General features: G+C 37.6%; 1 protein-coding gene across 1 annotated transcript in view; it reads right to left on the bottom strand.

Moving 5' to 3' along the window:
- The window catches only part of Ccdc102b (coiled-coil domain containing 102B), a 72,482-nt gene extending 51,227 nt beyond the window's left edge, over nt 1–21,255 (bottom strand). The window contains 1 exon segment of the mRNA XM_076554693.1: nt 21,196–21,255. Within this exon segment, the coding sequence (XP_076410808.1) occupies nt 21,196–21,255 (60 nt within the window).
- Between the last annotated feature and the right edge of the window lie 5,274 nt (nt 21,256–26,529).

The raw sequence follows: 26,529 nt of genomic DNA on the forward strand, positions 1-26,529 counted from the left end.
AAAACCAAAAAAAAAAAAAAAAAAAAAAAAAAAAATTTAAAAATCAAGCTCATACTCAAATTCCTTTTATGCATTAACATTATCTGTATGGGGCAAAGTGAAAATAATTCTCAGATAAAATATGACTATATGACTAAAAACAATTCATAAAAGTAACAAGAAACTGAAATAAAAGTATAGCAACACTTACAATGTTTCATTTTTTTCTAAGAAAGCAGTACAGTGATAGTCTGACCACTATGGAACTCTGAGAGCTTTATGAAATCACTACTTTGCTTATTTTGAATGTGAAATAGCACAGCACACAATTGCACTTGCTCGCCACATCATCTTGTGTGTGTGACCTTGAACACGACTTGTTTCTCATTACTACACATCAAGTCAGCCAAAAGCCATACACATCCTTTTTTTATATGCTGCTTTTAGTCAAGTATTAGTGATCTGCATATGTTTTTCTTTTAAAGTGGTAATCAAGTCTAATATTCTAAAATTTTGGAGGGCCAATGTTGCCAATGAATTTATTTCATTCTGAACAGTGACTGTTTTCCTGAAAGAACAGTAAAGCTTTTCTTGACCTTAGTAGACAGCTGGTTATGTTGAATTTGTTGGATGCCTATAGGAGTGGTAGCACTGGTCATGAACACAGTCAGTGCCATCCCTAGCAGGACTGGTAAAAGTACAGGCATTCTCTTATATCTTGAATCTAAGAGATGTAAATATTGCTAGACCTCACTTTCTGGAAGCACATCTAAGTTAGGGGTCAAGAATACCAGTCTGTAACTGTGTGCTTGTAACACAAATTGCTAAATGGTCTTTTAATAAAAGCCTGGAGCCAGATATTGGGGTAAATGCTAAAAGATCAGGGAGATAAAGGAACAAGCCACTGCCACATCTTACCTCTAGGACTTCTCAGCCTGAAAAGGCTTCAGTTCCTGTTTCCTCATGCCTTAAATACCTTTCTCCACCCAGCTTTCACTTCCTTCTTAGTGCTTGGATTAAAGGCATGTGTGCTTCCAAAGCAAAGGCATGAGTTCTCAAGTGCTGGGATTAAAGGCAGGTGATTCCCAAATACTTGGATTAAAGTTGTGTGCCACTACTGCCTGGTTTCTATGTTTAATCTAGTTGTTTGTTCTGTTCTCTGATCTTCAGGCAAATTTTATTAGGGTACATAATAATATATATATATATATATATATATATATATATATATATATATATCACCACATTTCCCCTTTTTTGTCTAAAATAGTAAGTTATAACTAATATAAGAAAAACTACATACAATAAATATATACAATATGTATAGTCAAGAATTACATTAACAGTGTCCAGTCCATAAGCATTTGACAAATTCAGAGAAAATACACCATTATCTATCCTATTTTGTTGAATCCAAAGTGTTGTACCTATTTCACTTTCTATCCTAACTTGCATTACCAACCCAAAACTATCTTTTGATGTCTTTCAAATTTATACACTTTACATCTCTCAAATGAGGTTCTTTTTCTGAATTTGTTAATAAAGAAAACTATATAATTATCTAGTCTTCAACACCCTCAGAGACCTGAGAAGGAAATAATATTACCTAAGTAAGCAAGAAGTACAAACAAGTGACTTCCAAAAATGTGAGAAATAGCAGAAACAGCTGGCTGCCTAAACAGTCACCTAAGGTACCTCTAAAACATAGGGCCATTCATCTTCAGCCTACAGACCTAGCATATCTGACAGACTCATCTGTGAAGTAGGATTTTCTTGGCAAGGTTCAGCAGTCCTTTTCTTTTTTTTTTTTTAAGTGCAATATTAATATATTTTTTAACTATTATTATTATTATTATTTTACAACACCATTCAGTTCAACATAATAGCCACAGATTCCCCTGTTATCCCCCTCTCGCCCACCCCTCCCCCCAGCCCACCCCCCATTCCCACCTCCTCCAGATCAAGGTCTCCCCCGAGGACCGGGGTTGACCTGGTAGACTCAGTCCAGGCAGGTCCATTCCCCCCTCCCAGACCGAGCCAAGTGTCCCTGCATAAGTCCCAGGATTCAAACAGCCAACTCATGCAACGAGCCCAGGACCTGGCACCAATGCACAGCTGCCTCCCAAACAGATCAAGCCAAATGATTGTCTCACCCGTTCAGGGGGCCTGATCCAGTTGGGGGCCCCTCAGCCTTTGGTTCATAGATCCTGTGCTTCCCCCCCAAGATCCAGCTATACCACTCCTGGGCATATACCCAAGAAATGCTCAATCATACCACAAGAGCACTTGCTCAGCTATGTTCATATCAGCATTGTTTGTAATAGCCAAAACCTGGAAACAACCTAGATGCCCTTCAACTGAAGAATGGATAAATAAATTGTGGCACATGTACACAATGGAATACTACTCAGCAGAGAAAAACAATGACATCACACGGTTTGCAGGCAAATGGATGGATCTAGAAAAAATCATCCTGAGTGAGGTAACCCAGACTCAGAAAGACAAATATGGTATGTACTCACTCATAGTAAGATGCTAGATGTGGAACAAGGATGACTAGACTGCTACTCACATCACCAGTGAGGCTACCTGGAAAACGGGACCCCAAAAAAAGACACGGAGAAATGGACGAGATCTACATGAATAGCCTGGTCATGAGTGGGAACAATGAAGGGCGACAGTCGAGGGAAAGAGTGGGAGATCCTAGCTGGATCAAGAAAAGAGAGGTAGAACAAGGAATAGGAGACCATGGTAAATGAAGACCACATGAAAAGGTCAGCAGTCCTTTTGTGTGTGTCCTGCTTATCCATTTGAAAAGCATACTGTCAGTAGTTGAGGCAAGGGAATTTTCTTGCCCAGTGGCTAACTTGCCACAAAGAAAGTAAACTCCATATAGAGCTTCTTTGATGCACATCACCTTCTCTGAAGTAGATTGGTGCTGCCAGCAGCAGACACGTATCATCGTCATTAACAAAAGAACCTATGTTATTAAAACATCTTAAATGCTACATTCTATAGATCTCTGAAGTGTTTGAAGATGACCTGTCTATATAAAATCTATCCATTTGACCTTGAAAACATACCTAACCTGACAAGTTCCATTGTAATAGGTCATTATCAACTAACCTACATTTATTTATTATCCTAAATAGCTGGTAATAACTTTCAAGGACTAGAAAATTGCATTACATTATTAAATGAGCTGTATAAGTACAATACCTTAAATAACATTAGAAGTATATGTACAGAATGTTCTAACAAAATTAATCTATAATTTGTATCAATATACAAAATTTGTATACAATATACAAAAATCCAATGTAAAAAACTTAAAACTAGTAATTACTTCTTAAAAGTAGATTCAATAATCTACCTTTGTATCTTATCATAACTATATCTTCCCTTTTTTCTTTTCAGAGTAGATTCAATAATCTACCCTTTTACCCTATCATTTCTATATAATACATTTCTATATCACATCCTCCTTTCTTCTTTTAGAAAGAGATTGACTATGACCAATAACAATCTTTAACCAACCCTAACAAGGACAAACATCCATAATCCATTTTTTGGGAATGTGGGAACAGTTTTCTAGGCTACTTACTGTTGATTGGAGGCACTGGTAGTCTCATGGGGACACAAAGAAAATTTAGTATTATGGTCAAGTCCTGATTGGAGTAGTCTCTGAGGCTATGTCATTTCAACTAGCCATTTCAATATTGTCCTGAGCAGTTTGAAGTCCAAAACTGATCTTTGGGTGGTGTTTGTCAGCTTAGTGGCATTATCATTGTCCTGATGGACTCATTGTTGTGGGATCCCATCATCTTTTTGGAGATGTCAATGTTTGCTGCTAGGCAGGTCATAGTTCACAGCAGAAAACCTTTTTCATGGGATATTTTTTCTGGATGATTTGTTCTTTTTGTTCAGATGTCTAATTTGTCCAGTGTTCTTCAGATTCCTTAGCCTTCATTCTCCTGAAAGGCAAAAACAAAACCCTTCTGTAGCTAGAGGTTTCCTGTCTTGCCCACAGTCAGGACAAATCTTTGTCACCTGCCAGTCCCACAGCTGCTCAGACCCAACCAAGTAAACACAGAGACTTATATTGCTTACAAACTGTATGGCCATGGCAGGCTTCTTGCTAACTGTTCTTATAGCTTAAATTAATCCATTTCCATAAATCTATACCTTGCCATGTGGCTCATGGCTTACCGGCATCTTCACATGCTGCTTGTCCTGGCAGTGGCTGGCAGTGACTCCTTCTGCCTTCCTGTTCTTTTTCTCCTCTCTGTTAGTCCTGCCTATACTTCCTGCCAAGCCACTGGCCAATCAGTGTTTTATTTATTGACCAATCAGAGCAACACATTTGCCAAGCAGAACATCCCACAGCACCCTTTCCTAATCATAACTTTGGGGAGGTTCCCTTTTGGCAAGTTATATCTGATCAAATGAAAAGCTTTTGTTAGTTACATAAGTTAATTTAAATTGAATGGTCACACTGGTTGATGAGGTATCACCTCTTCTAATTATGAGATCTCTCTTGTTCAAATTGAACCTTTATCAATGTTGATGGTATTCATAGCTTTTCTTCTCCAATGGAAACAAAAGCAAAACCTCTTCACCAAAGGAACATATACCATGATTTCCATTCTGACATCAGGATATCTTTAAAATATACAGGCTGATTTAATTCTGTAGTTTTTTATATATTATTATTATCCAATGTCTCCCCACAGCTGTTGTTCCTTTCTCATTAGCATTTAGAAAATTTAACATTAATACACAATTATGTAATTTATTTCTGGGGGGGGGTTGTTACCTCTTTCTGTTTATTTAGCATAACCTTTAGAGTTCAATTTGATCTTTCTATGACTGCTTGGCCTGAAGAATTTGTGTGGTATACTTGTAATACTCTTTATATTGTAATAAGCAAAAAACTGTTTCATTTTACCAGGGATATATGCTAGAGCATTGTCAGTCTTGATTTTTACAGGTATACCCATGATGGCCATAACTTCTAGGAAATGTGTGATAACAGAATCAGTCTTTTTGGAACTCAAAGCAGTTGCCCATTGAAATCCTGAATAGGTATCAATGGTGTGGTATACATATTTTAATTTTCCAAATACTACAAAATGAAACACATCCATCTGCTAGATGTCATTCCTATGAGTACTTTTGAGTTACTTCCTGCAGGTAGTAGAGTTTTATTGTATAAAAAATAGGTAGGACATTTCCTTATACTTCCCTTGGCTTCTTGCCAGATTATGGAAAAATCCTTTTTCAACCCCTTACTACTGACATAATAATTTTTATGAATTTCTGAGACCTCCACCACATTTCCTGTCAATAGTTAATCAGTCTCATCATTATCTTGTGCTAGAGGGCCTGGCAGGCCCATATGGGATTTATATATAAGGGATGATTCCTATACCTGATAATTCTCTTGAACTGTTTAAGTCCTTGTCACCCTCTAAGGTTATGAACAAATTACTCAGTTCATCATTTTTTTACCCCAATAGTGGTCTGTATTTTCAAAATGTCTCCTAATAATCTTTGAAGGTCATTAAGTGTCTGTAATTGATCTCTTCTAATTTGCATCTTTGGGGTTTAATTTTTGTACACCTATTTTATATCCTAAATAATTAGTTAAATCTCCTCTTTGTATTTTGTTGCTGTTGTTGTTGTTGTTGTTGTTGTTGTTGTTGTTGTTGTTGTTGTTTGAGACAGTGTTTCTCTGTATAGCTTTGTGCCTTTCCTGGATCTCACTCTGTAGCCCAGGCTGGCCTCGAACTCACAGAGATCTGCCTGGCTCTGCCTCCCAAGTGCTGGGATTAAAGGCATATGCCACCACCACCCAGCTCCTCTTTGTATTTTTAGGAGCAATTTATAATCCCCAACAAGGTAAAACTTTCTTTACTCCTTCAAACATTCTTTCTAAAGTATCTACACTTGAATCAGCTAGTAATATGTTGTCTATTTAATGGTAAACTGTAGATTGAGGAAATTGTTTATGTATTACTTGCAATGGCTATCATACAAAACATTGGCACATAGTTGGGCTATTTAACATTCCCTGTGGGAGAACCCTCCATTGATATCTCTTAACAGGATGAGAATTATAAGTAGGCACCATGAAGGCAAATTTTTCCCTTTCTTTTTCTTGTAATGGTATTAAGAAGAAAGTCTTTTAAGAGGCCATCATTTAGGCAACAGAGAAGGCAAAGGAATTCCAGATTGTAGAGACCCTATTGGCTGAGTTACTTTGTTAATAGCTCTTAGATGTGTTACCATTCTCCATTTACCAGATTTTTTTAAGTAGCAAATACAGGAGAATTCCAAAGGCTGGTTGATTCTTCATTATGCTGAGCATTTAACTGGCTGTTCTAAGACCTGTAGTTTCTCTGTTGTTAAAGGCCATTGCTGAACCCATACAGGCTTGTCTGTTAACCATTTTAAAGGTAGAGCTGTTGGTGTCTTTAAAGATCAGCAGCTGTTGTGCCCTGTTTTTGTACAAACTGGATGGTCAGTGATTGTTCTTTATATCTTCTAATATTTTTTTCCAGAAACATATGTTAGTTAATGGTTTGTTTCTGAAACTGGAGGAATGTTAATCTGGGTATTTCATTGCTGCAATTAATCATGTCTCCATAAATTCAAAGCTATATTAACCACATATGGCTTTAGTTTTTCTCTCTGTCCTTCTGGCCCTATACATTCAACCCATCTCACACTGTGTTTCACTTGGGATAATGTTACAGTCCCTAACAGCTAAACATTTACTTCCTGAAGAAGCCAATTTGGATGCTAAGATTCTGGTGCAATTATTGTTACATCTGCATCTGTGTCTACAAGACCTTCAATGAGAACATCACTTATTCATATTTTTAATTTTGGTCTTGGTTCATTTATAGCAGTTTACCAAATAATTCACTTTGTGGTTTCTCCAGAGTTTTTTATTCTCTCTTCTATAGCTTTTCTATCATCCAGGGAAGTGTGGGGTTTTTTTTTTTTTACAATAGGCATTAGGTTCTTTTTTTTTTAGCTGAAGACTGAACCCAGGGCCTTGTGCTTGCTAGGCAAGTTCTCTACCACTGAGCTAAATCCCCAACCCTGGCATTAGGTTCCTTAATTGCTCTGAGAAGGAATTTCTTCCATGGTGACAGAAAGAACTGAACCAAATTTGACATGGAGCCTGTGAGAGGCCCCTCAGGAAGTTTCCCAATGGCAAAGGCAAAGGATTAACTTGTCTGTTCCTTGTTGCCCTACATTCATTAGTCCATTGTTTGCCTTTGTCACACCTTCAACATAATCCAGAATGGAGGGGTGTGGTGTTGAGATTATTCTTAACAAAAACATTGTTTCTAGGAAGAGTGCATTTTTAGGTGTCCTTATTTACCACAATTGAAATATTTGACATTACTTTTTACTTCAAACCTCTGGAAATCACTTCTCCTATCCATGTATCATTATGGTCATAAGATTCAATATTTATTGTATCTCAGATCCATTTCTCCAAGGATGCTGACCTTGCCTTTAATAGCCTAATTATCCTTTTGCACTGTGTATTAGCATTTTCAAAAGCTGGAAATTCAATTATTACTTGTCTAGCTTCTGAATTTGGTATCCTTCTATTTACTGTTGATGTTGGTCTTTGTAAAAAATCAGTGAAGGTTTCTTTTGGACCTTATATAACTTTAGTAAATGGCTCAATTTTCTTTCCTATTTCTTCAATTTTGTCCTAAGCATTTAAGGCTATAAAGCTGAGTTTGTGGTAATCATATAGAAATTGTCTTTGTATATCAGCATAATCACCCTCACCAAGAAGTTGATCTTGGGACATTTCAATACCTCTAGCCCTACTTTGTTGTTCAATGATCTTAGCTTCATCCTTCCACCAGGTCCTCCATTGTAATTGGGAACAAGCCTCTAAGACCACTGTAACCAAATATCTCCAGTCTTAAGGGATAATTCTATTCAAGTTGATCACGAGTTTAACATTTGCTTCATGAAAGATGAATGGATGCCATATGAGACTATTGCTTCTTTGAATATCCTCAAGTCAAACATTTTCACAGGAGTCCATTTAGCTCTTACACAGTCTTTGGGATATCTATCATTTGGCAGTTCCTATAAAGTTACTGGAAAGATTAAGATTGGCTGTTTGAAAGCCTTAGGCTGTTTCTATGTAAACTTATAATGCAATGTTGAGATTAATTATACTATAAATTCTTCTTTCTGGGTCTGATTATCTCTATGATCTGTTTTAAGAGGTTTTTCTAAAACTTTTATCTTTGCACTCATATTAACCAACTTTTTTAATAAAACAGAAATGATCAAGCAAATATTTATAATTGACATTACATAAATGTCATCAACATTAATTATCCTCTCATTTCATTGTTATATTTTCAGACTGTCAATCATAGAACAAACTCCCTCCATCATAAAAATGTTTCCCATGTTTTAATGTAGGAAAAACTTTCTTTTAACTAATTTCTCCCTTTAAGAAATCCCAATTGACTTCACCAAATCTGCTGACAATGACAATTCAGTTGGTGCTGTGGCAGCTGCCCAAGGAGGAGGCACAGAGAAAGCCAAACCCTATCAGCAGAGAAAAGAAATGAAAGATTCAGCCATCTGCAAGGGAAAATGTACAAAAGTGGCTAACTCCTGCAGTTTTGGGAGCCCAAAAACCCATGAAGTTTGCTGCAGAGGGTTACAACAAAAACTTAGTTGGCAGCGTGGGGACTCTTCCTGAGTGTAGTTCTGGCCTGAGCCACAGGCAAGTGGCTTTTTCGTGAATTTGTGTCCCAAAAGTTTGATTCCAGAAATAACACAAATTGCTAAATGGTCTTTTAATAAAAACCCAGGGCCACATATTGGGGTAAATATTAAAAGATCAGAGAGACAAAGGAACAAGACACTATGTAATGTGAATTGCTAAACAGTCTTGTTAATAAAAAACCCAAAGCCAGATGTTGAGGTGAAAGCTGAAAGATCAAAGAGATGGAACAAGCCACAGGCACAAGTTCCTACTGCTAGGAAACCCTCAGCCCAAGAGACCTACTTCCTATATACTCATCCCTTATAGCTCTTTCTGTGCTCTGCCATCTTACTTCCTTTCTTCACCCAGCTTCAACACTTTCTCTTTCTTCCCAGCTCTATCACTTCCTGTATGTCTGTCCAGACCTCCAACCCTCTATGGTTAACTAGTGCTGGGATTAAAGGCATGTGCCACCATGGCTGGCTCTGTTCCCAGTGTGGCCTTGAACTCACTGGATCTCTGCCTCCTGAATGCTAGGATTAAAGGCATGTGCTACCACTGCCTGACCTCTATGTTTAATATAGTGGCTGGCTTTTTCCTCTGATCCCCAGATAAGCTTTATTGGGTTGCACAAATAAAATATCACCACACCATGGCCACATTCTACCTCCAGAATGCCTCAGCTTGTAAAAGCCATAGTTCCTGTCTCCTCATGCCTTATATACCTTTCTCCACCCAGCCATCACTTCCTTCTTAGTGCTGGGATTAAAGGCATGTGTGCTTCCCAAACAAAGGCATGAAATCTCAAGTGTTGGGATTAAAGGCATGTAATTCCCAAGTACTTGGACTAAAGGTGTGTGCCACCACTGCCTGGCTCTGTTTCTCTCCTAGACTGAGTCAATCTCATGTAGTTCAGGGTGGCTTTGAACTCACAGAGATCCAGATGGATCTCTATTTCCTACGTGCTAGAATTAAAGGTGTGTGCCACCTCTGCCTGGCCTCTAAATTTAATCTGGTGGCTTTTTTGTTCTCTGCTTTTCAAGTAAATTTTATATCACATTATGATTCAATATATCACCACAGTGTGCTAAGTAGCAACATTGGGGTAGATGAAGTATGTAGATGAACCATTAGGAGTTACTGTTCATTTAACAGTAACTGTTCTTAGTCTGGTATAGTCCTTTGGCTTTTCACACATTAACATTTTTCTATAAACAATCAGGTGGCTCAATTGAACATGTCCCTTTTGTGTTATGAGGCAGGCTTTGTTTATCTATTCTTTTTCCAGTATAAGGAGCCTGGCTTGCATGTAAGCATTTCCAGCAATACTGACCTAGGCAAAGGAGCTCATGGCTGGAATTTACTAAAAGACACATCTTCCAGGTGAAGGGTTTTTATGGTCAATTATCATATTGTTCCTCTCTGCCCCCCCCCTCAACTCCCAACCAAAGGCCCATTATGGCCTTAACTCCTTGTCGCTCTGTGGAAGCTCCCTTTCAGCCCCCCTTTGTGGTGAAGACCATGACATCCATGAATGACTACTATTTAAGATATGTCCAGTATGTCTCCCCACAACCTACAATCATTCTTTTATCATCTGGTCATCTATCCAGAGGCAGTCACAAACTGGGGATATCTTCAAAAGGAATCACAGTCTACTGTACCATTGAGGGCAGTTCCATCACAGTATAATGAGATCCAAGGGATGATCTGTGGGTGTCCTGCTTCTCAGTAGAAGCACCAACTAAAGGAGATAAGGCAAAGACCTCTCTGGGAGGCAGTTAGTTATAATGATGGGGGTCTATGAGTTGAAGTTGCCCTGGAACAAGATTGTTCTCCAGAGTAATTTATGAGACAAGTTAGAGAGACTGAGTGATGACTCTATGAATGTGTTTCCACAGAATCAGGAAGGACATCAGGATGCAACATAAGAGCTGAGTTGTCATCCCATTCTGAAGTCATTTTGAGATAGTCAGTTTCAAAGGCTGGTCTGGGTCAGTTCTCATTATTCACTCCTGGTTCAAGTTCACAATAGCCTTGGGCTACACAAGATTGATTCAGTCTAAAAGAGAAATAGAATCAGGCAGTGGTGGCACACACCTTTGATCCCAGCACTTGGGATATCATGCCTTTAATCCCAGCTCTAGGGAGGTGGAGACAGGAAGTGATATGGCTGAGTGGAGAAAAGAAATAAAAGGCAGGAAGAGACAGGAACTCAGTCTCTTTCAGCTGAGGATTTCAAAGAGGTAAGAACCAGTAGCTGGCTGTTCTGCTTCTCTGATTTTTCAGCATTTACCCTGATATCTGACTCCAGGTTTTTATTAATAAGGACAATTTGAATTCACACTACATATGAGAGTATCTCTGTGAACACTGTGAGTGTAAACATACTTTCTAGGGGTTAACAGGGGACTACAGGGCTCTGCCTTCATCAAGGACATTGTTTGGATGCCTTGCCTACTGGTCAGTTTCCCCAAATCACTTGACCTTGACTCTGTGTGAGCCTGGGTACTCAGACATTTTCTAGGAAGATCTAGAAGATTTGATCTCTATTTTAATTTCTCCTCTAAGGTAAGCAGTCCCCTTTCTAGATATACTGCTGTTTTGATCCCTTGATACGAGGGACTATTCCCTATGTTGGGGCTTCAGCTCCCATGTTGGAGCCAGCCAACTAGTCAACTGGGGTACCTGAATAGAAGTGTAAGGATTAAAGAAAAACAAAGGAGACAAGACAGAGTCAGGAAGGCTGTCAGTCAGTACTGAAGCAGCAAGTTTATTTCTCAGCCTGCTTATACACAAAATGAAAGGCTCAAGTGCCATTATGCCAAAATCTATCCATGGCAGATTGCTCACAGACATCCACATTCAAAAAATTTAACATAAATAAGACATGATTCAATGCATTATATGGTGACTGGGGGTATAACTCCCCCTTTTTTATTTTGTTAAGTTGCACCTTGAGACTGATGTGGCCTCATTCAACAATACCTTGTCCTTAAGGATTATAAGTAATGTCAATTTTATGTTCAATTTCCAATGAAAACAAAATTGTTGAAGTGCTTTACTAATATAACTAGAGCCTTTGTCAGTTTTTAATATCTTTGGTGTCCCCATTTAGGAGAAACATTTCACATAATATGCAAATACATATTGATCCAAAGCTGGATTGCATTTTGATTATTTTACCTTCTAGGCATTCTCCTACAGGAATATTAATGCAGAGGGAAGATATTATATTGGAATGGATATTTTTACCAATTAAACAAAATAAAAAATTAAAAACTTATGTGGAAAATATCTCTCATATATAGTTCACAGATGAGAAATATCTCCAAATAATCTTTGAAAGTCATTAAGAGTCTGTAGTCTAACTCTCCTAATTTGCACCTTTTAGGGTCTTATTTTTTGTATCTCTGTTTTATATTCTAAATGATTAATAGAATCTCCTCTTTGTATCTTTTCAGGAGCAATTTGTAATCCCTAGCAAGGTAAAATTTTCTTTACTTCTTCAAACATTCTTTCTAAAGTATCTGCATTTGAGTCAGCTAGTAAAATATAATCCATATAATGATAAATTATAGATTTAGCAAATTTTTTACGTATCACTTCCAATGGCTGTTGTACAAAATATTGGCACAGAGTTGGGCTATTCCCTGTGGGAGGACCTTCTAACTTGATTATTACTACTATTATTGGAGTAAAAAAATGATGAACTGAATAATTTGTTCAAAAACCTTAGAAGGTGATAAGGATGTAAATAGTCCAAGAGAATTATAACCTGAAGCTGAGAAAGAATTGGCCCTGGTATAAAAGAAAGCACATGAAGGGCATGTGGATGGTATTGATCCAAAGCTGGATTGCATTTTGATTATTTTACCTTCTAGGCATTCTCCTACAGGAATATTAATGCAGAGGGAAGATATTATATTGGAATGGATATTTTTACCAATTAAACAAAATAAAAAATTAAAAACTTATGTGGAAAATATCTCTCATATTTTGGAAAGGAAAATTGAGACTTTGTCAATTAGCAGGAATAGACCCAGCTGAAATTGTCATACCTTTAACTAAGGAGGACATTGAAAAATTATGGATAGAAAGTGAACCTTGGCAAGGAGCTTGCAGTAATTTTGGGGGGAGAAATTAACAGCAAATATCCAAAAAGCAATAGAATTGATCTTATAAAAATAGCTGATTGGATCTTGCCTTGAATTGTATGGGAAAAACCCATATCTGGAGTTTGTATCTTTTATACAGATGCCAACAAACAAGGAAAGGCAGGTTACAAATCAGAAAATTTAAGTAAAGTGGTTCAAAGTCCTTATAATTCAGTTCAAAAATCAAAAATGTATGCTATTCTGTTGGTATTAGTGGATTTTTCAGAACCTCTCAACATAGTAACTGACTCTCAGTATACTGAAAGAGTGATATTACATATTGAGACTGCAGAATTTATCCCTGATGCTTCAGAATTAACTTCACTATTTATTCAATTACAAGATACAATCAGGAAAAGAAGTCATCCCTTATATATAATTCACATCAGATCCCATACTGGTCTGCCAGGCCCTCTAGCACAAGGCAATGATGAGATTGATAAATTATTGATAGGAAGTGAGCTGGAGGCCTCAGAATTTCATAAAAAAAAAACATCATGTCAATAGTAAAGGTTTAAAAAAGGATTTTTCCATAACCTGGCAACAAGCCAAAGAAATAGTAAAGAAATGTCATACTTGTTCCTTCTATAGTCAAACACCATTACCAGCAGGATGTAACCCAAAGGGTACTCAGAGGGATGAAATCTGGCAGATAGACTTGTTTCACTTTGCAGAATTTGGAAACTTGAAATATGTACACCACACCATCAATACTTATTCAGGATTTCAATGGGCAACTTCTTTGAGTTCTGAAAAATATGATTCTGTAATCACTCATTTGCTAGAAGTTATGGCCATCATGAGTATACCTGAACAAATCAAAACTGACAATTCTCCATCATATGTCTCTGTTAAAATGAAAGAGTTTTTTGCTTATTACAATATAAGCATATTACAGGTATACCACATAATCCTACAGGTCAAGCAGTTATAGAACATTCAAACAGAACTCTAAAGGATATGCTAAATAAACAGAAAGGGGTAACAAAACCCCCCAGAAATAGACTGCATAATGCTCTATTAACTTTGAATTTTCTCAATGCCAATGAGAAAGGAACAACAGCTGCAGAGAGACATTGGATAATAGAAAAAACTACAGAATTAAATCAGCCTATATACTTTAAGGATGTGCTGACCTCAGAATGGAAACCAGGGTATGTATTACATTGGGGACGAGGTTTTGCTTTTGCATCTACAGGAGAAGATAAGCTGTGTGTACCATCAAAATTGATAAAGGTTGGATTTGAACAAGAGAGACCTCTTAATTAGAGGAGGTGATAGTTCATTAACCAGCATGAACACACAATTTAAACTAACTTACACCAGTAACACATGTTTTTTCATTTAATCAGATAATAACTTGCCAAAAAGGAACATCCCCAAAATTAGTCTTGGGGAAAAGTTTTTGTTTTTGTCTTTTAGGAGAATTAAGGTTAAGGAATCAGAAGAAGACTGGACAAATGAGACAACTGAAGAAAGGGGACAAATCATCTATCTCAGGAAACAGAGTGAAATGGTGTATGGGTATATATTATCAAAAAAAAGTTTATGTCTTCCTAAATGTTTGTTTCTGCTTTTCTCTAAAGATTTAACACTCTTGGTTTTCTAATAGTCCCAGTTCAATTAAAATTTAAAGCTGATTTTGGAGTTGGAGAATGGCTGTCTCTTTCTTTAAACTCAAACATATTGTTAAAAGGAAAATGCAAACTTCCAGTATCATGTCAGAATAAAAGAGCCATCTTCTGCGATGGGACAGGACAAAAGCCAAATTAATTAAGGGACTATTCTATTACTAATCTCAACTCTTTGATTCTATTCTGATTCTTTAAACTTTTCTTAAAGTATAAATTTTATATCTAAATTTACAAGATATATATAGAGAGATATATAGATATATATACATTTTAAACTTTATTATGATATGAATGGTCATATAGAGTACTAACTAGTTCTAGAAAAAAGGCTTCAATTAGCTGCTTATATATGTCTTTTTTTTCTGAGTCTCTTATAAGTTATCTGCGGGAAATCACGGCCAGGCCTAACATCAACTGAAGTCTCCGGAAAGAAGATGGGGCCCCACAACAACAACAATTCCACATGGACAATAATAATATTATTAAGCTGACAAAAATCATAGATCAGCTGAATAAGGACTTGAGATAAACCCTGAACTTTGGCATTATACACAGACTGGATAACGAAGGATATAGTTACCTTTCCTAGAATTTGACAATTAACCTAAAATTTTTCTTTCAGAATAAAGATAACTTCACCCATACCCAGCAGGAAGCAATTTTAAGAATACAACGCACACATTCCCAAAGAGGTGGTGTGGGGCGGGTGGCGGGTGGTTTTTTTTTTTTTTTTTTTTTTTGGTCTTTTTAATGGGTTTTGTGTCTGGGATAATTTTCATTGCTTATGGATGTTGGTTACAAGTTGTTGTCAAGGGTTACGAAAAAGGATAAGCAAATGAGATTAGATTTAAGGTTCTTGTTTTAAAAAAGGAAAGGAAGAAAAGAAGAAAAAGACAATTACTAGTTTTAAATACTTTACATTGGATTGGATTGTTTTATATTGTATACAAATTTGAAATTGATATTGTTAGAAAATGTTATATATATATATTTCTAATCATACTTATACTGTTCATTTAACAATGCAATTTTCTGATCTTTGAATGTTATTCTTACCAATTATTAGTATATAAAGAAATGAAAGTTAGTAGTTAGACATTACAATAGAACTTGTAGTCATATTAGATATGTTTTAAAAATTGAGCAGATATATTTTTAGACAGGTCATCTTCAAACCCTTCAGAGATCTATAGAATATAGCATTTAAAATGTTTTAATAACTTAGAATTTTTTTCTTTTTTGAGACATGTCGGCTTCTGGCAGTACCAATCTACTTCAGAGAAAATATGGGAGCTGAAATTGAAGTTCAGTCTGATTGGTTGTAAACCCAAACACGTGACTGCCTCATCAATGCCTGTAAGTACAGCCCTCCAGGTCTTAAAGACATGTTGAAGAAACTGCATATGGAGTTAACTTTCATTGTGGCAAAAGTCAGCCACTGGACAATAAAGTATCCTCGAGTCAACAGGACAAAATGGACAGACAGGACATGAAACAAAGGACTACTGATTCTTGCCAAAACAACTGTGGTTATGGCTTTATCAAAAGGCATCTTCTGAGGCCAGGACAATTTGGCACCATCCCTGAAGTGGCCTTCACAATTTGGAAAAGGTACAGTGCCCTTTTCTTTGAAGGCAGCTGAACAGGCAGTGGGCCAATGGCTTCTGATGTGCAATGGAACAGCAGCTGAAACAGTTATTCTTGAAAAGTAACTAAGCTCACGCTTCTCAATAGTAGATTGGCATTTAATAGAGGGATGTGGAGAAGAATGGGATGCTGAGATGAAGCCATATATACACAGCCAAGAAGAATGGACAGCTGAATACAAAAACCATCAACAATTTCCAGAATTTAAAATCCTAAATCATGACATGACACTAGTGGAATTCAGGTGTTTCTGGTACATGGACTGCTCTCACCCAATGTGAGGTTGACCTGTTGACCTTGTGTACATCCTACTTCACAAATGAATCTGTCAGATACGCTAAGCCTATAGGCTGAAGATGATGCCCTAACAGTGCGGAGAAACCTCAGGTGACTGTCCAGACAGCTGACTGTTTCTTTCAACTCAGAAATTTTTGGTAGTTTCTGCATGCACTTCCTGTTTTTATTTTTGTTAGCTAATATTATTTCCTTCTTGAGTCTCTGAGGGAGTTGAAGATTAGTTAGTTATAGTTGAAGGTTAGTTAGTTATAGTTGAATATTAATTAGGATAGAAAGTGAATTCGATACGTTCTGGACTTACCAAAATAGGATAAATAATGGAATTATTTTCTCTGATTTGTCAAATACAAATGGACTAGACATTGTTTAGATATTTATTACTTGTATATATTGTGTATAGTTATTGTACTTTTGTATATAGTTTTTCTTTTGTTAGTTATACCCTTTTTCTTTTTTTTCTTTTTATTAAAATAGAAAAGGGGAAATATGGTGGTATTTTATTTGTACTGAAATGTGATTTTAATTGTATGTTAATAAATAAAGTTGCCCAGGGGTCAGAGCCATAAGCATGCCATAGGAAAGCAGGGTGGTGGTGGTGTATGCTTATAATCCTAGCACTTGGTAGACAGAGCTAGGTAAGTCTCTTTGTGTTCAGGGATACAGCCAGCATTGGAGACACATGCCTTTAAGACCTGGAGGGCTGTACTTACAGGCATTAATGAGGCAGTCACGTGTTTGGGTTTACAACCACTGAGAAGGCAGAACAAAAAGACTATATAAAGACAAACACACAGGAAGTAGCTCCTTTTTGGAGAGGTCTCTTCGCCAGCTGCAGCAGGTGGGTAAGGCTCTTAGCTCTAATCTCTTGGCTTTCTTCTTTGCCTTGGTTCTGTGTTTCTTATTTAATAAGACAGTTGGTTACATCTACAATAGCAATCATGGAAAGTTCCTCCACCTTGATAGTTGAATCTTCAGGAGGGTCTAAACCTGCTGCTAGGTACATATAAACTTCCACAGTTCCTGCCTGGTTAGAGAACTTTTCTCCTCATGGAATCTTCACGGGATCTTTGCAGTCCTGATATGAGGCCATAATAGTCCTAGAAACCATGACTGACATCTTTAAAAGAGGATTTATGGCTAACTGTGGAATAACATGAAGACTTACAAATTAGACTATGAAATTGATTGGCCTTCCTTTCATGTTGCCTGGGCATCCAAAGGAGCTCTAGATTTGACTCTAATTAACAGACTCTGAGAGGTCTGTATAGAACCACCTGACTAAACAGACCAGATTCCATACATTGAGTGATGAAGTCTGTTGGCCCAAGACCTTGTGGGATGGCTTTGCTACTAGAACCTTCCCAGCCCCAAACCATATTGGCTGTAAATACCCCCATTAACTTCCCAGGGATGAAATTTTGCCCATGATGCTATGCTGTGGGATGTCCTGTATGTTGTGAATATCTGTTGCTATGATTGATTGATAAATAAAAAACTGATTGGCCAGTAGCCAGGTAGGAAGTATAGGTGGGACTAGCAGAGAGGAGAATTGGGGGAATAGGAAGGTGGAGTGGGGAGACACTAGCCTACCATCCAGGGAGCATCATGTAAAGGCAGCAGATAGAGCCACAGAACATGTGGCGACATATAGATTAACAGAAATGGGCTGAGTATAAGAGTAAGAGCTAGACAATGGTAGGCCTGAGCTAATGGCAGAGCAGTTTAAAGAATATAAGCATCTATATGTTTATTTTATAAGTGGGCTATGGGACTGTCAGGGTTTGGTGAGACCCTGAGAGAAAAAAAACTACAAATGGCACCCAATGGGTTGGCAAGAGTTTCTACCTAAAACCTAAGAAAAATGATTCTAAAATGGAGCTTAAAACAGCTTCCTAGTTATCTCTCTCAAGTTAGCATCAGCCTGCGGGTTTGAGCTACTGTGGTGGTTCCTGGCATGTGAGCTTGACTGGCAGTATGGTGGGAATTAGGCATCTACAAGCACATTGTGCTGTGTGGTGGATTTAGTCTTTGCTAGTACAAAAAAAAAGAGGTTTCTGGGCTACACGCTGCTTTGATAGAAGCATAGAACCACTGTTTCTAAGAATTGATGGCTCCCAGTGCTGGCAGTAAACCTACCATCACCATGTTGTGAAGCTGAGGTAGGTGGAGCCACCAGCCAAAACTACTAGCCCTAGTAATGCTGCAGTTTAAAACAATAGATTCACAACAAAACAGATTCAGATGAAACAAGACTTTAAATGCTTTAAAATGTGTTTAAAAATGTATGTAGGCTTGGAAGAAAGAGAAAAAGAAATATATACAGTAATATAAAGAAATAGTTTTTAAAAATAAAGTCTTTAAAGAGACAGTAAAGGTAGTATAAAAATAAGCCACGTAAAGATGGATATCACACAGAAAATCTGGATTGTGTTGTCTTTTGGATTTTAAACTGCAGAAAAACATTTGATTGTAAAAGCTGTTGAGTTAAGCCAATATGTATATTTTAAAGATACCTTGACTTCAAAATTTGGATCTAAGGATATATTGCTTTGGAAATAAGGCTCTGCTTTTGTTTCCACAGAAAGCCAGAAGCTATGGATTTGTTCCAGATTAAGATACACCAGGTTTGACCAGCCAAGACTCCCTGAAAGGTCTCTGATGACACCATGGCCCAGATGATCCAACATCCATTATGGTTTCAAGGCAACTGGCTCAGATGTTACACCTTCATGAACTACTCCATAATTCTAAAATTTTCTTTATGTCCCCATAAGATACAACACCCCCTCCAGCAGGAAGTAATGAGATGCTACACCCAAATTCCCAAATATACCAAGCTGGTTTTGGAGGTGGAATTGGCTCACATCTTCTCTAAACCCAAACATATTACAAAAAAAGCTAAGAGATTCTTTTATCCCATATCAGAAGAGCTCTCTGTTGTGGGACAGAGAAAAACCAATATTTTTATTTAAATCAGGTTGATTATAAATGCAATCTCTTTCTAAAAAAGAAAAGGGGATATGATATAGATATAGTAGGATGAAAGTGTAGATTAATGAACCTACTTTTAAAGAGCAACAACTTGTTTGAAATGTTTTACATTGGTATAGATTTTAGTTTATTGATACAAGTTTAAAGTTAATTTTGCTATAATGTATGTATATTTCTACTCTTGTTTAAGGTATTATGTTTGTATAGCTCATTTAAAATTGTAATGGATAATTAAAAATACATTAATAATTAGTCATCCATGATAATCATACTTGTAGCCATGTTAGTTAAGTCTTCTAGGTATATGTAGATATATTTCAGATAGATAGGTAATCTTCAAACACTTCAAAAACCTACAAGATATGACTTTTAAAATGTTTTAAAAATTTAGACTTTCTGGACAGTGAGACATGTCTGCTCTTGGCAGCACCGCATTTACTTCAGAGAGGAGGATGGGCATCGAAGACACTCTATATGGAGTTTGTCTTCTTCTTGGCAAAAATAGCCATTTGGGCAAGAAACTGTTCTTGCCTAGACTGTTTCATCAACTGGACATGCAGGACCCATAGAAAGGTGGCCACTGAACTTTGCTTGGCGAAGTAGTCCTTCATATTCCTGCTCTGCAGAGGAAGCTGCCAGACATTCTACAGGACACTGAGAGAAGTGACTGAGAGACTCTAGGCCTGTGGGCTGAAAACAGATGCCCCAACTTTACAAAAGAACTTTGGATGACTGTCCAGGCTGCCAGCTGTCTCTGTCTACTTTTGCAAGACTCTCAAAAGTTGCTTGTGTCCTTCTCCCATTTTTCAGGTAATATTATATCCTTCTGAGGTCTTTGATGTAGTTGAAGACTAGATAGTTATAATTTCTTTAGTTATGATAAGATATAAGTTACATATGAAACCTTAGACTCACAAATATAGGATAGATAGGATATCTTCTTTAACATTGTAACTGTAATTCTTGCTTGATATTGGTTTTGTTATATGTAATTTTACTATGTTAAAGTTAAAATCTTCCTTTTTAAAAAAACAGAAAAAGGGAAGTGCTGCGGGATATCCTGTATGTTGTGAATATCTGTTGCTATGATTGATTGATAAATAAAACACTGATTGGCCAGTAGCCAGGTAGGAAGTATAAGTGGGACTAGCAGAGAGGGGAACTGAGGGAACAGGAAGGCAGAGAGGGGAAACACCAGCCTGCCATCCAGGGAGCATCATGTAAAGGCAGCAGGTAAAGCCACAGAACATGTGACAACATATAGGTTAAAAGAAATAGGTTATAAGAATAAGAGCTAGACAATGGTAGGCCTGAGCTAATGGCAGAACAGTTTAAAGAATATAAGTATCTGTATGTTTATTTTATAAGTGGGCTACAGGACTGCCGGGGCTTGGCGGGACCCTAAGAGAAAAACTCAAGCTACATTGCTACCTTACTATAGGATCCAAGGCAGTCACAAGACCACCTGATACTTTCCTTTCCACAGTATCTGATATGATGCAATGTTTAACAACCTCATCCAGCTGGTTAGCTCTGCCAGACTCTGGTTCTTGCATTCCAGGGATGAGCCCATTTCCAATGTGTCAGCTAAGGGAAATGCCAGGCTCTCTCCTCATCCAAGAAAACTTCAGGTATGTTATCTGGTCACATACTTTCCTAAAATGGAGAGAGAGCCCCTCTACATTATAAAGAAATTATAAAAGAGATTTTCTCCTCATGGCCTGACCTTAGGGATGAGCTGCTCCTCAATTACTGATGGGAGTGCGGGAACCAACAGTGACTCCATTTTGAATCTGACTCTTGACTTACACATCAAGAGAGTTCAAGTTTGTTTGCTCCTTTAGTGTTGGAATCCATGAGAATATCTTCATTAAGCCCATGGGAAAAACTTATTATCTAGCTAAATATGCAATTATAAGCTGCTGATGCTTGTAGGAGGTACATTGTGGGAGATAATGAAACTCCCTGTTCCTTGACTCAAGGACAGAATGGAGATGTGAGTGTCAGCATTGCTCTCCTTCTGCCTTTTAGTTTGTAAAAGCAGGCTGAGAAACAAACTTATTATCTCCCTTGTTTTTCTTTAATCCTCACACCTCTACTCAGGTACCCTAGTTGACTCTTTGGCTGGGTCTGACAAGTGGTGCCCAAATGTGGGGGCTGAATGCAGGAGATTCAGTGAAGGACACTGAAAGTGAATAGAGCACTTGGAAAAAGTGGAAGTGCGGTGAGTAATTCGGGAGTAAGTGTTAAAATACATTTCAAGGAAATAATAGATAGCTATTTGTACATTTACTTAAAGGTGTTTTAAAGGTTAGGATTACTAAATAAGGACATCAACAACTACATAAGTTTTTAGAATTTATAGAGAATATTTGTCCTTGGCTTCCTGAGTGAGGAACCTTGGATACATATACTTGGGGGCATATTGGAGTCAAAATACAGTGGTATTATGATGAGCATGGTCCAGAAAAAACTGCAATAAGTCCTTTAATCTCTGGATGCTTCTTTGGGACAGCTTAGACCTTTGTCTTGAAGACAAAAATTATTTCCTAAATCAAGAAAAACTGAAACTAAACCTTCTGCTCCACCAAAGACACTCCCACAAAGTTTTCTGATGATGAACAATTGGATTCTGGTGATGAGCCAAAATGAGGGGAAGAGGCTACTAAGAATCATAGTGAAGATTTTCCTTCACCCTGCTCCTGACTATGAATGTTGAACAGCAGCTGTGTGAAGAAGTTAGGGAGGAATTGAGGGGGTTGAGATATTTAGTAGCCTTCTTGAGTAAGAAGTTGGAAACACTACAAATTTCTTCCTCGTGAAGAAGCACCCCTTTTCTTACAATAGCAAGTTTAGACCCTCCTGAAGATCCAACTATTAAGGTGGAGGAACTTCCCATGATTGCTATGGTTCAGAAGCTTCCAGGCTCTTGGCAGACTTTGACTGTTAGCCCATTGCAAACCAGTGTAAGGGAAGCAGCCAAAAGAGGAGAAGACATTCAAGGATTTATTTCCATTCATGGAACAGCAGGATGCATTGTCTAATACACATATAGTTCTACATCAACATTTTCTACAGTTGTCTAAGCTTAGAAATTCTTACCTGTGTTCTGTTAGGTGCAGCTATTTTTTTTAAGGCAGAAAAATGTGTGGCCAGCTGTCAGAAAAAAATCACATCCAAAGTAGGAAAATGAGAGAGGAAGGAGAAAAGCCAGGCCAACTTTACCAACAGAAAATTTTGCTCTGTATCTTGTTTGCCACTGCCTCTTGCTTTGCTCTGTGAATAACTCCACCCCAACATGGAAAGCATACTAGTTAAACAGAAAACTACAAGGTTATGAAATGCTCTTACCCTCTGGGCTTTCAGGGCTGCTCTCCTGTCTCTGCAACAGACACATGGAAACTACAGAGTCATCTCCTGTGTCCCTCTCTGTGTGCAGCCCTGGGGTCCCAAGCAACCTGACTACCACAGCATGAGGATGCCCCACACTCAGAAAGAATTCTCATTGATTGTAGAGTTTTATCAAAACCAGTACAACATACTTTGGGGACACAAGTGAGTTCATCCAAATAAAATAATATTTAATGTTCCTTATAGCATTACTGTTATCCAAATCTTCCTATTATACCCATGTGTTGCCAGGGATGGAAAGAAAAGAAAGATTCATCATTCAAATTCACAAATAATGAATATTTAATAACAATCCTTATAATAATAAAAAAACTGAAATTAAATTGTCAAAGATCCTAGAAGTTTCTGTATGTAAAACATTTAAAAGGAAGTAGTACTACATGTCATAGGAATAAAATAAAATATAATTTACTAAGTTTGACTTAAAGTACTAGATTTTAAAAAAAATCATAGTTAACATAATATTTGAGTATGCAGATTATGATGATCTAAAAACAGGATGTGTATACTTTGATCTCAGTCATGCTGGCAGGAATTGTGAGGCACAGTCTCCAAGGCCTTTGGCAAGAGTACTATGACCCTAGAGAGAGAAAAATTGAATAGCTTTCCAGTGACAGAACTCAGCTGTCAGGAAGAGCTCTAATGAGGGATGGTGACAGATATAAAAAAGAGGATGAGACAGGGTGTTTAAAGGAAATGAAAATAGGCACAAAGGAAATGCAACCAATATGCTCTTATTTGTGAATTTGAATGAGCACATTGTTTCAAATTACTTTGTCCTTCCTCCTTCCAAACTGGATGTTTGTTCTCAGGTAACTAACTATTTTATCATGTATTTTTACTTAACAGCATAGTATGGTGATATTTTATTTGTACTGAAATGTGAGTTTAATTGTGTATTAATAAATAAAGTTGCCCGGAGGTCAGAGCTATTAGAGCCATAGCAAAAGCTGGGCGTTGGTGGTGCATGCCTTTAATCCCAGCACTTGGTAGGCAGAGCTAGGTAGATCTCTGTGTGGTCAAGGATACAGCCAGTATTGGAGACACATGCCTTTAATCTCAATACCAACCATAGAAGACCTGGAGGTGTGTACAGACAGGCAGTGACAAAGTGGTCATGTGGTTGGGTTTACAACCAATCAGAAGGCAAAACAGAAAGTCTATATAAAGACAAACACACATGAAGTAGGTCTCTCTTGGCTGAAGAGAGTAGCTGCAGCAAATGGGTAAGGCTCTTAGCTCTGATCTCTTGGCTTTCTTCTTTGCCTTGGTTCTGTGTTTCTTATTTAATAAGACAGTTGGTTACATCTACAACATTCTTTCCTTATTATTTCCTAATGCAATAGAAAAAGGAACAATTACCCATATAAAACCAGTTATGAATGTGCTGATTAGTTTTTATCAACTTGGCATAAACTAGAGTGATCAAAGAGGAGACTCAATTGCGGGATTATGTTCACCACATTATCATGAGGGCATTTTCTCGGTTGCTAATTGACCCAGGAGAGCCCAGCCCACTGTGGGTGGTGTCACCCCTGGACAGGTGGTCCTGGGTTGTATAAGAAAGCAAGATGAGTGATTTATGGGAAACAAGCCAGTAAGCAGCATTCTCCATGGCCTCTATTTTAGTTCTTGCCTCCAGATTGAGTTCTTGTCTCCAATGTGAGTTCCTGCCCTGACTTCTCTCAGTGGTGAACTATGATGTTGAACTATAAACTAAATAATCCCTTTTCCTCCCACAAATTGCTTTTGGTCATTATTCTGTTCCAGCAATAGAAACTTACACAGGACAATTATATGTGTATGAATCATTCAATCAATCAGTCAATCATTCAGTCAATCAATGGATATGCTCCTAATTATAAATAAAAAACCAAACTGAAAACATATACACAGAAAAAATCCAGTTTTTTTAAGTTTATAAGCTCCCCTCCCTTCTGATTGACAGTTACAAAGCCTTGGTAACTTTCACAACCCTGCCCAAGTGAAGTTTTTCTTGCCATAATAATCTCCTTGTTTTTATTTCTGGCTCTCTCTTCTCTCTTTCCCTCTCACCTCTTCTAAGACTTTTTACTGAGGATATCCAGTCATATGTCTATTTATTTATGATAGAGCATCAATAATGGACCAAATAAATGATTTCAATAAAGTCTAGTTTAGTGAGTTTATTGGGGTTACTTATGGGAGCATGGATTACTCAAAGGCTCTTAAATCACAAAAAAATTTGTCCATGTCAGTATTGTGATGACTCACTAAAGATGCATCCCTCAAGCTCCTTGTACAACTCACAGACAGCTCAACACATTGGAAAGTCTTCTCTCTCCAATAATGGTTACTGCTGATTTGATTTGGGGGAGGGGACCTGTCAATCGTGAAACATTCAGTAGCTTCCTGGAGCCAACTGTAGAAAAGAATTAGCTCAATATAACTGAGGCTGAGTATAGCAGTAATCTGAGTAGGAACGCAAATGTTTAAAGAGCAATTTAGCAAGAACATCCCTTTAACAAAAGAATGATAGTTGTTGTCTCCACTGAGAAGAATCACCTGTCAGCTATAGGATTATATTTTACAGTACCAATGCTTTCCTGAGGAATGGGCCTCAAATCCAATCTAATATAAATATGTGGCCTTGGTTGCAGTCATGTCACAATTGAACCAGTGGGTATATCTTGCTAAACATGTTAGTAGTATATAACACAAGATCCATATTTGAGAAAAACTATTGGTGATAATTCTCCCTCAGTCCACATTGTAATTTCCGGCACTAGGAAAGACATATAATAGGAAGAAAGCTTCCAGCTCAGTCCCAAACTGATTTTTCCTAGTTCTATAGACAAAGCATATCTTGTCTTCAGCCACAGGGATGTACTACGTAGCTTTGACATGAAACCAATGGCAATGGCACTACCCTTTATGTTTTCAGGGTCTCAGATATCTACCTGGTCATAGCTTATAGTAGGAAGTTCACTAAATCAGTGAACTAGAAATAAAGTACCTCCTCTCTCATGACATTGTTTAGAAATGTCTGTATTTCTATTGCCCTCTGTTCTCTGATATTCTTGGAAACATCAATTGGTGATAAGCACAAGTCTCTATCAGGAAGGATGGTCAGTTATATTCCTCAGTTTCTCTATTTCTATTGTAGCTGGAAGTTTTTCTGTGTTCTGCAGCTCCTCAGTCCCAAATAAACATATGGAGGCTTATATAATTTACAGACTGTTTGGTCTATGGCTCAGGCTTATTGCTAGCTAGCTATTACATCTTAAATTAACCCATTTTTATTCATCTATATATTGCCACGTGGCTGTGGTGTTACTGGTCTGATGGCATCTTGTTGGTCTCTGGGTGGCTGTATTGTGTCTTTCTTTACTCTGCCCTGTTGCTAGAGGGCTTCTCTCCAGGTTCCCCAAGCCCCGCAGTCCCACAATCCACTTATAAAATAATCACTCAGACGCTTATATCACTTATAAACTGTATGGCCGTGGCAGGCTTCTTGCTAACTGTTCTTTTATCTTAAATTAACCCATTTTTATAAATCTATACCTTGCCACGTGGCTGGTGGCTTACCAGAGTCTCTACATGCTGCTTGTCCTGGTGGTGGCTGCAGTGTCTCTCCTCCTTCTTCCTGTTTCCCCAATTCTCCTCTCTC

This window comes from Peromyscus maniculatus, chromosome 19 (genome assembly GCF_049852395.1).
Source record: "Peromyscus maniculatus bairdii isolate BWxNUB_F1_BW_parent chromosome 19, HU_Pman_BW_mat_3.1, whole genome shotgun sequence".
Classification (NCBI taxonomy): Eukaryota; Metazoa; Chordata; class Mammalia; order Rodentia; family Cricetidae; genus Peromyscus; species Peromyscus maniculatus.